Below are 13,204 nucleotides of genomic sequence, written 5' to 3' on the forward strand. Positions count from 1 at the left end.
GATTGGGAACGCAGAAGATATTTTGCGCCCTCCCCCCACCATCACATTCACCTGTGCTGGGCTCTTAGTGACTTAAATAAAATACCTGTGATTAACAGCAATACCTTTTATCACATATTGCTCTTTTTTAGATCCTTTTTTAAATAGCCTGTCATTTCAATCTCAATTTTCAATAATATCGAAAAGGATTATACTTTAAACCTACAGCAAAACCTACGTGAGACAAGCCTTATAAGGCAACCTTCTGTCTTTAGAGACCATCCCAAAATATCCCTAAACATACGGAGTACAATTCTGCCCCAACTTTATTAGGTAATCAACTCCATTAAACAACTAATGTTTATAGGGGGCTTGGGTAGTCATTTAATGCAAGTTTCCTCAGACATATGTGCACCTAGAATCATTTATAAATGATCCTCTGATCCTGAAATTAATGGAAAACCTTACCCGTCATCTAAGTCGAGTTCAAGATCCATGTCTCCAACAACTATGCAGAGCACTCTACAGAACACAAAGAATAATCATGAGTGTGTGCGCGCACGCACTTATAAGTGTCTAACTTTTAAAAACATGCAGTGCAATTAAGGAATCAGTACAAGAGAAAATGTGGCCATTTGGCTAAGGGGTTTACATGTGTGGAAGAGAATTCAATCCAGAAAACATAATAAACGACTGTGGGTCTGCTCTGAATTTGACCTATTAGCAATATAAAAACAGTGGGATAGCTTATGGGTTTATGGCAGTTCAGGACAAAAAAACTAAGAAAACAACAGGCTGATAAAAATAATGGGGACTTAGGCAATCAAAAACAGAGTTAGAAAAACTGTTATTTAACAATCGCCCTTAAAATTTTGAGTTTTGCCTTTGATAACTAGATAGCTTTATGGTCACATTTACAGGGTTGCCTATATTTAGTATAGGCCAGTGGTTCCCAAACTTGTTCTGTCGCTTGTGCAGGGAAAGACCCTGGCGGGCCGGGCCGGTTTGTTTACCTGCCGCGTCTGCAGGTTCGGCCGATCGCAGCTCCCAGTGGCCGTGGTTCGCTGCTCCAGGCCACTGGGAGCTGCTGGAAGCAGCGGCCAGTACGTCCCTCGGCCCGCGCCGCTTCCTGATGCCCCCATTGGCCTGGAGCAGCAAACCACAGCCACTGGGAGCCACGATCGGCTGAACCTGTGGACACGGCAGGTAAACAAGCCGGCCCGGCCTGCCACGGGCTTTCCCTGCACAAGCAGCGGAACAAGTTTGGGAACCACTGGTATAGGCAATGCTATACATAGCGAGGTGATGTTTCATTACAGAGACAAATGAAACGTTTTTATGGCGGCCCGTTCTAGTTTATGAACTTGTATCACATTTTCAAATTTTATAAGAGAAATCCATATGCAATGAGCATAGCTCACCTTTGTAATCCAAAATCAAAGCAGTGCTTTAGTGCAAAGGTAGTAGAAACAGAAGCCACAGATGATTCTGCAATTCCATTGCACACCTAAAAATAAAAATATGTATTAATAAATCATAATAAATCCTGTACCATACCATTTTCTAAATTTGTACCAATTGAACCTGTTTTTGTCTATATATTATATATAAATGCAAACAAAGCTACAGCTGTGTGAAAGGAACATTAATGATGTAGCTTAACAAGATTTGGTAAAAGTCTTTGTGGTCCACTACCTGCAAAGAGAATGTGTTTGGTTGTTATGCTACATAGTTGCTCTGTTTGGCAACTTTTTTAGAAGTGTTGTTCTTTGCTGAAAAGTGACTCTGTAAATCGGCACCATGGGGTTCCATGTTTATTGTCTCTCAATGACTTACAGATCAAATTTGCTCAATTTACAAGTAGGCACTGCTCAGGAGGAACAAACACTGGTCTGGGAATCAGGCTGTCCTGAGTTCCAACTGTCACTGTCATTGTGATCTTGGCCAAGTCACTTCACCTTCCTGTCTCCCTATCTGTACAATACCTACCCTCTGCAAGGATTAATTAGCTAACATCTGTGTCATGTCTTCAGCTGCTATGGAGTAAAACAAGGGTTTCCCAATTCCCAGCATGGCAAGCTCAGCCTAGAATCTGAAAGTCAAAATGGGAACTCTTTGGATTTTGAACAATAAAGGTTCTCCAACTGCAATTCAGTTATTAGTTCTCTTGACTGTTGTAGAATCCAGCTCCCTCTCCCAGAGCTGCGTGGGGTCTGTAATATTAGCAGACATCTTAAAACTTGCTTTTCCCACCAACATCTGCAAAAATGACTCTAAATATCAACAGCAGGAAGCAGACCTGTTGAGTACAAAGGGGTCATTTTGACATAGTTACTTTTCTGACAAGTACTGTACTTTAGAATGAGACATTCATCCAGAGAGAAAGTTTGCAATTGTACAATGACAAAATGCAAACTCATTTATGTTTCGCTTGTTATTTGTAATTCTTCTGGTCACACTTGCTAATTGTTGATGATATTTGTGTTTAAATATAATCTTTCCTTAGTTCCTGATCCTGCAGTGAAATCATCACACTGAATTTGGGCTATCACATTAATTTTTGTGACAATATACTGTGATGTTTTAAACAAAACAAACAGGATTATTGCTTCGCGGGAGAGTTAAACATACAGAAAAGCTCAGTTCTGAGTAAACTATTATTCAGACATCAACAAAAATAATAATAAAAGGGCTAAACTGCGCATTTAACATGCAACCCATAATAAGGGATGATGTGTAACTGCACTGCCCTAATAGTAGGATCAAAAGGCAAAATTACTTCCAATGTGCACTGGGAAAGGAATAATTTGTGACGCTCCTTTATGGGGTGCAACATACTCTATTTGCATAGCCATGGCTCTACCTTCTCCCCTCCCAGTTTTGCATGAAGCATCTAGCGCACAGCCCTCTGCACTCCCTTAAGAGTCAGAGCAATGATCTGGGTAGGCCTAATGCACAAGGGGGATTCTTGCTCCCTCACATGCCCCTGCTCACATAAAGGCAGGGCACAATCTTGATCAAACACAATCAAAAAAATTACTGAAGTAAGATGCTGTTCATATATATTTTCTCATCTTTCACATTTACTTTAGTAAGTAGACACAATTTTAACATAGCTACAATCTGGCGGAGACTAGCAGGATAGGAAAAGACATAACTAATATTGAGCTAACACTGAAGAACAAATAAAAGAGCAGAAGAAACCTAGAAAACAATCAAGGCAGTTAATATTACCTTTTTCTTTAGTATTTTATCTAGGACAGCCAGCACATTCTGAAGAGAGAGTAAAGCTTTCTCTTCCTTCACAAGTTCCGCATCAAATGCACTGTAAAATAAGTTTTTTAAAACTACCGTAATTAAAAATTGGGTTATGAATAATAATCTGTTATATTCTGAATAGTATAGTGATAGGGTGCTTTTCAGTAGTAATGTTAATTACTAAATATTTCTAAAGCATTATGTAGGTGCTACACATTCGTCCTCAAAGAACTAGAGGTGGTCAGAGGATGACAATTTTGTTTCATGACAATTTTTGAGATCTTGAACTTTGTTTTCACTCCACAAACCCCTTTGGGACACTTTCCAAAACAGAATTGTGTCAGAACAGTTGTTTATGGATTGAAAAGCTCAGGTTTTCAATTCAGGTCTCCATCTATCTCTCTCTGGTCAGAGGGAGGAGGGATAACTCAGTGGTTTGAGCATTGGCTTGCTAAACCCAAGGGTGAGTGTTGAATCATTGAGGGGGCCACTTAGGGATCTGGGGCAAAAATCAGTACCTGGTCCTGCTAGTGAAGGCTTGGGGCTGGACTCGATGACCTTTCAAGGTCCCTTCCAGAGATAGGATATCTCCATTAATTTATTTATTTATTTTAAGTGAACAGAGAGCCCTGGCCCTCAGAAAACTTCCTACTGCAAACTTCATTGAAATCGGTATGTTTCTGCAAAATGTTTCAGTTTTGAAAAAAAGAGCATATTTGATTAAATTATTTTTAGTCACAAATGTTCTGACAAGCTCTACAAAGCTTGGAAGGTAAATATCATTTACTGCATTTTGCAGATGGGGAAACTGAGGCAGAGATTAAGGAAGACCATGGCCAAAGAGAAAGTTAGTATCAGAGAACTAGGATTACAAGACAAGCATCACTGGTTTCCAGTCCTGTGGTTAAATCACTATACCACGCCCTCTCCGCAACATTAAGTTGATAGCCACATAAATAAAGCCAACCTGACGAGAGTTTTCAGTTCTTGTGCATTCATTTCCATCTCCACTTGAACAGATATTGGTAGCAAATGTGCATCAGCTTTAGAGACAATTGCTGCTGCTGTTTTAACAGGAGGCACTGGAAAGAGAATTTTTTTCATGTGTGATTCCAAAAACCGGTCTGTTTTGATGGCTTCATCACTGTTAGTTGTCCCAACTGCTTGCTTTGCTGTGGGATGTGTACTAGTTTGAATTAGCTCAGCCTCCATCATCTGTTGTGATTTGGTGCTAAGATTGTGTAAAGGAGTTGCTTCTAGAAAAAAAAAATGTAGTTTTTAGTTTCACAAGTATCCATAAAACACAAGTGTAATTCCTGGGCACTAAAAATGTTTACATATTAACATGTTCAGTAATTGTATTTATTTACCATAGAGGGGTGCATTTGCCTGGCAGGTGCAAATATATATTTTCAGGTGCTGATTTAAAACATTTATGCTACAAAGAATATGTAATTTTCAGAAGTGATATTTGGCATTACTGTGTTCATTTTCATAAAAATATGGCTTCAACTTTCCTTTAGTTAAAATGAAAGATGAGCAAATAAAGCTGTTTCTAAAAGATTTTAGTTACAGTGTAAAATAAATTGTTCCGTATTCTTTGAGGCCCTAATCAGCTTAACTGAGTTAATTGCACTGAGTTACGCACATGTGTAAGTGTTTGCAGGATTGGGGCCTAAAGGTATACTCATCCTTCAGGTACCACTATTTGAATAAAAGCCATAAACATTACTGGGAATATCGCTGTAAATCTCAAGAGATTAGAATCCTAAATATGATGCTTTTACCCACCCCCTCAATTAAAAAAAAGCCTGCAATGTGTACCATTAGCTGGGATGGACCACAGTAGAAGGAACGAAATAAACAACAAGGAAGGAATATTTTTCAGAACATGTACCGCTTTTATATTCTCAATTGGTAGAATGATTCAGCAAAATGAAAACTAGTTGCAGTTAGCATGTTTTTTTGTCTCAAGGAGTATCATTAGTAGTTGTAAGAAGAAAGCAAAATAAATTAACATAAACAGAAAAAGAACACACAATACTCCTCAGCATGAGATTTAACCCAGACTTATGACACTGGTGCCAAACCCTCACAAAAGCATCCTATGCCCCTCTGTCTCTCAAGCGGCCAATCTGAGCAAGCATACAAAGGGAGGAGGAAGCTGAGCAAAGATTAACCCTTTGCTCACTGGGCACCAGATACTGATTGTGCATCCCGTCATACATATTAGCACTTCCAACCAAGATGTAATTCAATGTTGATAAATGTATCACTTGTCTTAGTGATAAATGCAAAGTAATGCACATTGGAAAACATAATCCCAACTATACATACAAAATGATGGGGTCTAAATTACCTGTTACCACTCAAGAAAGAGATCTTGGAGTCATTATGGACAGTTCTCTGAAAACGTCCACTCAATGTGCAGCGGCAGTCAAAAAGGCTAACAGAATGTTAGGAACCATTAGGAAAAGGATAGCTAACAAGTAAGGCTATGTTTTAGTCATGGGTATTTTTAGTAAAAGTCCTGGACAGGTCACGGGCAGTAAACAAAAATTCACGGCCCATGACCTGTCCATGACTTTTACTATATATCCCTAACTAAAACTTGGGCAAGGGGCTGCAGGTGCTCAAGGGTGGGAGGGCGGTCTGGGGGCACCACGGGTGCTGAGCAAGGTGGCCCAGGACCCCGCTGGTGCTGGGGGACGGTTGGCAGGGCTGTCAGGGGCTCACCAGCTGGCTCCATGTGTCCCTGCAGCTCCTAGGCGGCAGAGGACCCAGGGGGCTCCGCGTGCTGCTCCTGCCACAAGCACCGGCTGCGCAGCTCCCATTGGCCAGGAACCGCAGCTAATGAGAGCTGCGGGGGCAGGGCCTATGGGTGCGGGCATCGCACAGAGCCCCCTGGTCCTTCCGCCGCCTAGGAGCGACAGGGCCATGTCAGTGGGAGCTGGGGAGTCTCCCGCCCCGAGGTAAGCACCACCCAACCCTCTGCCCCTAGCCCTGAATCCCCTCTCACACCTCCAAACTGCTGCTGCTGGCCCAGGGGTTGCCTGGGTTGGGTAGCCCCTAAGCCAGCACCAGTCGCTGCAGAAGTCACGGAGATCACTAAAGTAACGGAATCCGTGACCTCCATGACAGACTCGCAGCCTTACTAATAAGACAGTAAATATCATAATGCCACTGTATAAATCCAAAGTACACCCCCACCTTAAATACTGCATACAGTTCTGATCACCCCATCTCAAAAAAGATATATTGGAATTGGAAAAGGTACAGAGAAGGGCAACAAAAATGATTAGGGGTATGGAACAGCATCCATATGAGGAGAGATTAATAAGACTAGGACTGTTCAGCTTGGAAAAGAGATGACTAAGTGGGGGATGTGATAGAGGTCTATAAAATCATAACTGGTGTGGAGAAAGTGAGTTAGGGAGTGTTATTTACCCCTTCACATAACACAAGAATAAGAGGTCACCCAATGAAATTAATAGGCATCAGGTTTAAAACAAACAAATGAAAGTACTTTTTCACACAACATACATTCAACCTGTGAAACAGGACGTTATGAGGCCAAAACTATAACAAGGTTCAAAAAAGAATTAGATAAGTTCATGGAGGATAGGTCCATCAATGGCTATTAGCCAAGATGGTCAAGGATACAACTCCATGCTTAGGGCGTCCCTAAGTTTCTGACTGCCAAATGCTGGGGCTGGACGACAAGTGATGAATCACTTGATAATTGCCCTGTTCTGTCCATTCCCACTGAAGCATCTGGCATTGGCCACTGTTGGAAGACAGGATATTGAACTAGACAGAACATAGGAATGGCCACTTGGGGTCAGACCAATGTTCTTCTGAGCTATGCCAAATTACACCAGCAAAGAATCTGGCCCTGAATAACGATCCCTCACAATGCTCTCATGAAGTATATAGGTTATTTGAACCTATGGATATTAATAATAAATCTTTTCTAGAGTTCAAGTATGTATCACATTTATCAACCACATTAGCAAAAAGAAACAGAAGAGCAATTACCTTCATACATCAAACATTTCCAGTATGGTTTATGTGCAGCTCTCACATTTTGTATAGACTCAACAGCACTACAAAAGATAAGTGATTAGCATCATCAGTTCAGATGAAAATATAGGGAAAGTTACTTGCCAAGCTAAACATAAGACTCCGTTTCTGAAGTCTTGGCTAGAAAAACAAAGAGAAGGGCATGTTACTTGGAAGGCTTATTTGCAAGTGTCAGTCACAGAAAATGAAAGGGAATGTGTAGTGTTATGGTCCTGTGCCAGCTATCGACTGAGTACAGAGCTTGCTTGTGAGCAAGAGACACACCAGATGTGTTCACTATACCATCCTTTAATGCTCTGCCCGCAAGTACAGCTGAGGTTAGCTTGAATAAGGTATTTCTCTCACAGTGCCACCTAGAGGCTGAACAGTATAATACAGTTTAGTGTTCCATTACATGAACACATTGCTTTCCATCTCTTTCAGTACCTTGGAAGTGCATACACTTATACACTGTTGAGTGAAATCCTGCCCCTCAAGATGTCAGTAGCAAAATTGCCACTGCCTTCAATGAGGCCAGGATTTCACCTGTTGTCTTGCATCTTTCCATTGCTTCAGCAGATTAAGACATCAATCCTGCAATCACATCTATCCATGCACACACTTGTGGACCCCTCTTGAAGTCAGTGGGGCTCTGTGCAGGCACAAGGAGCAAATGCAATACAGGTTTGGGACCTAAGAAAATAGCGATATATCCTTTGCTATTTCATTGTGTTGGAAGCAATAGGTCATTTTTCATATTATTATTGCTATGTAAGTATATTACAGTAGCATTTACAAGCCTCATCCAGAGCCCTGGTCCCCGCTGTGCTGGATGAAGGGGCAACGGAAGGTGGGGGGGCCACCAGCAACTGAACCGTGACCCCACCCCTTCACGCCACCCCTTCCCCCCCGAGCCTCTGTCCTTGCGCCGCCCCTTCTCCCCGAACTCTCTCACTGTCCCTTCCCTGACACCGCCTCTTCCCCCGAGGTCCCACCTCCTGCTCGCTTCTCTCTGCCCCCTCCCACATCCCTTCCACCTTTAAGTGATGGGGCCATCGGCCCCTGGCCGCCCCTGTTCCAGCACCCTTGGCTGAGTGTCATTCAAACAGTAAGTAAAGAGACAGTTGCTGCCCCAAAGATATTACAATCTAGATGAATGACAAGATGTTGTGTGCATTCATAGCTCGCCCCCACTGGCTATTGTTATTTGATATGGCCACTCACAGCATTATGAGTTCAGCTTTGACTGACGTGGATGTCTATACAGAAATGAGGTTTAAGGATAGAGATAGTAAAAAAAATTCCCCTCCTGAGTTCATTCAGATTTTAATCTTAATTGGAAATAATCCCAGAAAAGGAAAACAAAACCAGAAATAAATTGATCATTTTGAAGTGGGAGTGATCAGAGTCAGAAAAATAATGCATTCCAGCTGCATATTAAAGCCCTGATTCGGCAAGTATTATAAGCACACGCTTAACTGTCCCATTGATGGAACTATTCATGTGCTTAAGGCTAGGCATGTGCTTAAGTACCTTTCTGAACTGGGGCCTAACTTCTTAATTTGCATTTATCAATATCATCATCATTGTATTGTTTAATATTTTTGAGCATCAGGATTAAGAATGTGAGGAATGAGAATTTTTATTATTTTCTGGAAATTGTAGCATTTTTAATGAAATGTTCTGTTTCCCACATTTAGGTTTTAAGGTAGTTTTCTTTACACTTTTAGGCTTGATGATAAAAGTAGAAAAAATATTATGAAATGCCCATATGACTTGATTTCTAGCTCACACTCAAATAGCAATAAGAACAGACACATATAGCATGAAACAAAGTATTTCTTGAGCCATACCTTAAGCATGGTGCCATTTCTCCAGAGATCTGGGGGAGAGGGTCTCTAAGCAAAGTTTTTACAGTCATGCAGACTGATTCAGACAATGATTTCAAATGGTATCCACCCTGGGAAAATTAAACTATGTTTTGTGTAATGCAAAGAACAAATGCATAGTAAATAAACTACCTGTAAAACATGCTTGTACAAAGTATATTTTTTCATTTAAAAATATTCTACACCCAGCTTTTGAAATATGCTTGCATGTTAGCTAAACAGAAAGTAGGATCTAATAGCTAGTGCCACGGAAATAAATAGTCAGCTACAGTTTCTGTTTCAGTCTGGAAACACTTAGTCAGAAGTCATGGAGCAGGTCTTCAAGGAATCAATTCTGAAGCATTTAGAGGAGAGGAAAGTGATCAGGAACAGTCAGCATAGATTCACCAAGGGCAAGTCATGCCTGACTAACCTAACTGCCTTCTATGACGAGATAACTGGATCTGTGGATGAGGGGAAAGCAGTGGAGGTGTTATTCCTTGACTTTAGCAAAGCTTTTGATACAGCATCCCACAGTATTCTTGCCAGCAAGTTAAAGTAGTATGGGCTGGATGAATGGACTATAAGGTGGATAGAAAGCTGGCTAGATCGTCGGGCTCAACAGGTAGTGATCAATGGCTCCAGGTTTAGTTGGCAGCGGAATCAAGCAGAGTGCCCCAAGGTAGGTCCTGGAGCCAGTTTTGTTCAATATCTTCATTAACGATCTCAAGGATGGCGTGGACTGCACCCTCAGCAAGTTTGCAGATGACACTAAACTGGAAGGAATGGTAGATACGCTGGAGCGTAGGGATAGGATACAGAGGGACCTAGACAAATTGGAGGATCGGGCCAAAAGAAACCTGATGAGGTTCAACAAGGACAAGTGCAGAGTCCTGCACTTAGGACGGAAGAATCCCATTCACCGTTACATACTAGGGACCGAATGGCTAGGAAGCAGTTCTGCAGAAAAGGACCTAGGGGTTACAGTGGACGAGAAGCTGGATATGAGTCGACAGTGTGCCCTTGTTGCCAAGAAGGCTAACAGCATTTTGGGTTGTATAAGTAGGGGCATTGCTAGCAGATCGAGGGACATGATCATTCCCCTCTATTCAACATTGGTGAGGCCTCATCTGGAGTACTGGGTCCAGTTTTGGGCCCCACACTACAAGAAGGATGTGGAAAAATTGGAAGGAGTCCAGCGGAGGGCAACAAAAATGATTAGGGGGCTGGAGCACATGACTTATGAGAAGAGGCTGAGGGAACTGGGATTGTTTAGTCTGCAGAAAAGAAGAATGAGGGGGGATTTGATAGCTGCTTTCAAGTACCTGAAAGGGGGTTCCAAATAGGATGGATCTAGACTGTTCTCAGTGGTAGCAGATGACAGAACAAGGAGTAATGGTCTCAAGTTGCAGTTGGGGAGGTTTAGGTTGGATATTAGGAAACACTATTTCCCTAGGAGGATGGTGAAACACAGGAATGGATTACCTAGGGAGGTGGTGGGATCTCCTTCCTCAGAGATTTTTAAGGTCAGGCTTGACAAAGCCCTGGTTGGGATGATTTAGTGGGTGTTGGTCCTGCTTTGAGCAGGGGGTTGGACTAGATGACCTCCTGAGGTCCCTTCCAACCCTGATATTCTACGATTCTGTGAACTTGTTAAAATACGTCATTGTGAAATGACACCAATAAGCATAATCTGGTTTGAATGCATCACTGGAAATCAGTTATGATCTTACAAAAAAAAAAAAAAACACCAATTGGGAAACTTAGGGTGAAATTCTGTACTGAGCCACTAAGGGTATGTCTACACTGCAATTAAAAACCCACGGCTGGCCTCTGCCTCGGGCTCTCAGGGGTTGTTTAATTGCAGTGTAGATGTTTGGGCTCGGGCTATAGCCTGAGCTCTGGGACCCTTCCACCTCGCAGGATCCTAGAGTGCTTTCACAAGGGGACTCCTCAGCCAGCTGGAACAAGGAATTTTAGGACCCCTTTATATTGCTCCGGCCCTCTTACCCAATATAGAATGGTCAGAGTGGGGGGTGAGCAATCTTACCCTTGATGCTTTATCTCTACTAAACTCATTTTCATCTGCAAGTATCTATTCTGATATATACCTTAGTGCTCAAAAGTTGCAACACTGACACCTCTGGAGACTGAAATCCAGCATTCATCCATTGACAGGTATAGAATGGTAAAAGACCAATATACATTAATTTTGATGTACAAGAGCCTTTTCCAGTTATTTTACTTTGCATGCTCTTTCAGTTCTTGGCCTTTCTGCTAAGACTAATGGATTGTAACTAGGGTCAGGCAATATCACAAATAGCATGTGTTAAAATTATGAGATGTGGCTGGCCTGGTGGCCCATCAGGGGTGAGGTACTTGGGTTGCAGCTGGTAGCCATCCTGCAGCAAAAAAACTTCAGGACCAGACTCCAAAGAGAAACTGCTGAACTTCAGTTCATTTGCAAATCTGACACCATCAGCTCAGGATTAAACTAAGACTGTGAATGGCTAGCCAACTACAAAAGCAGTTTCTCCTCCCTTGGTGTTCACACCTCAACTGCTAGAAGAGGGCCTCATCCTCCCTGGTTGAACTAACCTCGTTATCTCTAGACTGATTCTTGCCTGCATATTTATACCTGCCTCTGGAAATTTCCACCACATGCGTCTGACGAAGTGGGTATTCACCCACAAAAGCTTATGCTCCAATATGTCTGTTAGTCTATAAGTTGCAAGAGCACTCTTTGTCACTATTTAATGGAGAATGAGGGTGAGAAATGGGTTCGCCTTAGGAAAGAAACCAGGCTTGGATGCCTTGAGTGAGTAGTAATATCTCTACAAACTCTACATGCCCAAAAGAGCCATCAGTTCTTTAGGATACTATCGAGAGGGTGAGTTTGAAGGATGCACCATGAAATGTTCAGAAAGATAAAATATTTTCTTAGTTAAAAAGAGAGCTTTCAACAGCAGTAGGTCATGTAGAGGTTTTTTAATAAATACAATGAGAAATCAATAAAGGACTCCATTACTGGGTAAATATGTACTTAGGCAGATGTCTTTAAAAGCTCTACTGGGACAAGGTTTACTAGCAAAAATGTCCATAATGCAGCCTTGTTCTTAATGGATCTGATATGGTTTGGAATAGCACTCCAGTTTGCTGTGCACAAGCACTATGAACCCACATTGAAAGCCTTATTTTTTTAAATCAGAATATAAAATCATCATATACATTCTCTCTCTCTCTCTCAAAAGTGTAGACTACAAAATGTGTTTAAAAGAGATGCAGTTTTCCTACACACTCACGAGAGCACTGTAAAATCTTAACCATTCTTGCATTCCTGGTTTCAAAAAAAAAAAAAAAAAAAGACATTGTAGTAAAGCTTTACATGCATAGGGAAAGAATTTATTTTGCTGATCTTTTTTATTTCTAGCTCCAGGCTATGTGAGGCTCTTATACAAAGACCCTCCCCTCCAAAATGTACCAAAAAATGACACGTTTAAAGCTTTACCTCTAGAACTGCACACACCCTTCCATTAGCTAACTGCATTAGGAAATGTGTAAGGTGAGCAAAACACTCCGGAGTAGCATTCATCTGACCCTAAAAACCAGGAAAATGTTAGAAAGAAATAGAAGCCTTGGTCAACAAAGCTGGTAACATAACAACTGCTATAGTGGATCACCCATGGTCCACGTAGCCCAATATCCTGGTTCCAGCACCATATATTTCAGACAAATGTGCAACATGTGGAAAAATCTGTACCTCCCCCCACCAACCCATAAATGTTTCAGCCTAATCCCTAAAAGTTCAAGATTAGTTTAAGGCCTGAAACATGAGGTTTTATACTTGGTCAAAGTGAAATCTACCTATCAATAGCTGGACAATTATGACATTTAAAATATAAATATACTTTAAAAATAAAATTATAGATGAGAGAAGGTGCAAAATCCTGTATAACTGCTTACCTCAGGGTCACCAATTCCTGAATCATATCCAGAAGAGACCAGAATAAGTTCTGGAACAAACTACAATAAAACAA

The 13,204-nt window shown here is 41.5% G+C and overlaps 1 protein-coding gene across 4 annotated transcripts in view; it reads right to left on the minus strand.

The window, feature by feature from the left end:
• The window catches only part of HDAC10 (histone deacetylase 10), a 34,280-nt gene that overhangs the window by 11,297 nt on the left and 9,779 nt on the right, over positions 1-13,204 (minus strand). For all 4 annotated transcript variants that reach the window (XR_010589953.1, XR_010589951.1, XM_008172883.4 and 1 more), the window contains exons 10-17: positions 13,131-13,190; positions 12,676-12,765; positions 9,153-9,259; positions 7,276-7,343; positions 4,205-4,493; positions 3,214-3,304; positions 1,401-1,486; positions 448-501 (exon numbers count right to left, since the gene is read on the minus strand). Coding sequence is in view for 2 of the 4 variants with exons in the window: in XM_008172883.4 (XP_008171105.3) it covers positions 448-501; positions 1,401-1,486; positions 3,214-3,304; positions 4,205-4,493; positions 7,276-7,343; positions 9,153-9,259; positions 12,676-12,765; positions 13,131-13,190 (845 nt within the window). In the remaining 2 variants the exon portion in view is untranslated. The remainder of the gene's footprint in view (positions 1-447; positions 502-1,400; positions 1,487-3,213; positions 3,305-4,204; positions 4,494-7,275; positions 7,344-9,152; positions 9,260-12,675; positions 12,766-13,130; positions 13,191-13,204) is intronic.

Source organism: Chrysemys picta, chromosome 1 (genome assembly GCF_011386835.1).
Source record: "Chrysemys picta bellii isolate R12L10 chromosome 1, ASM1138683v2, whole genome shotgun sequence".
NCBI lineage: Eukaryota > Metazoa > Chordata > Testudines > Emydidae > Chrysemys > Chrysemys picta.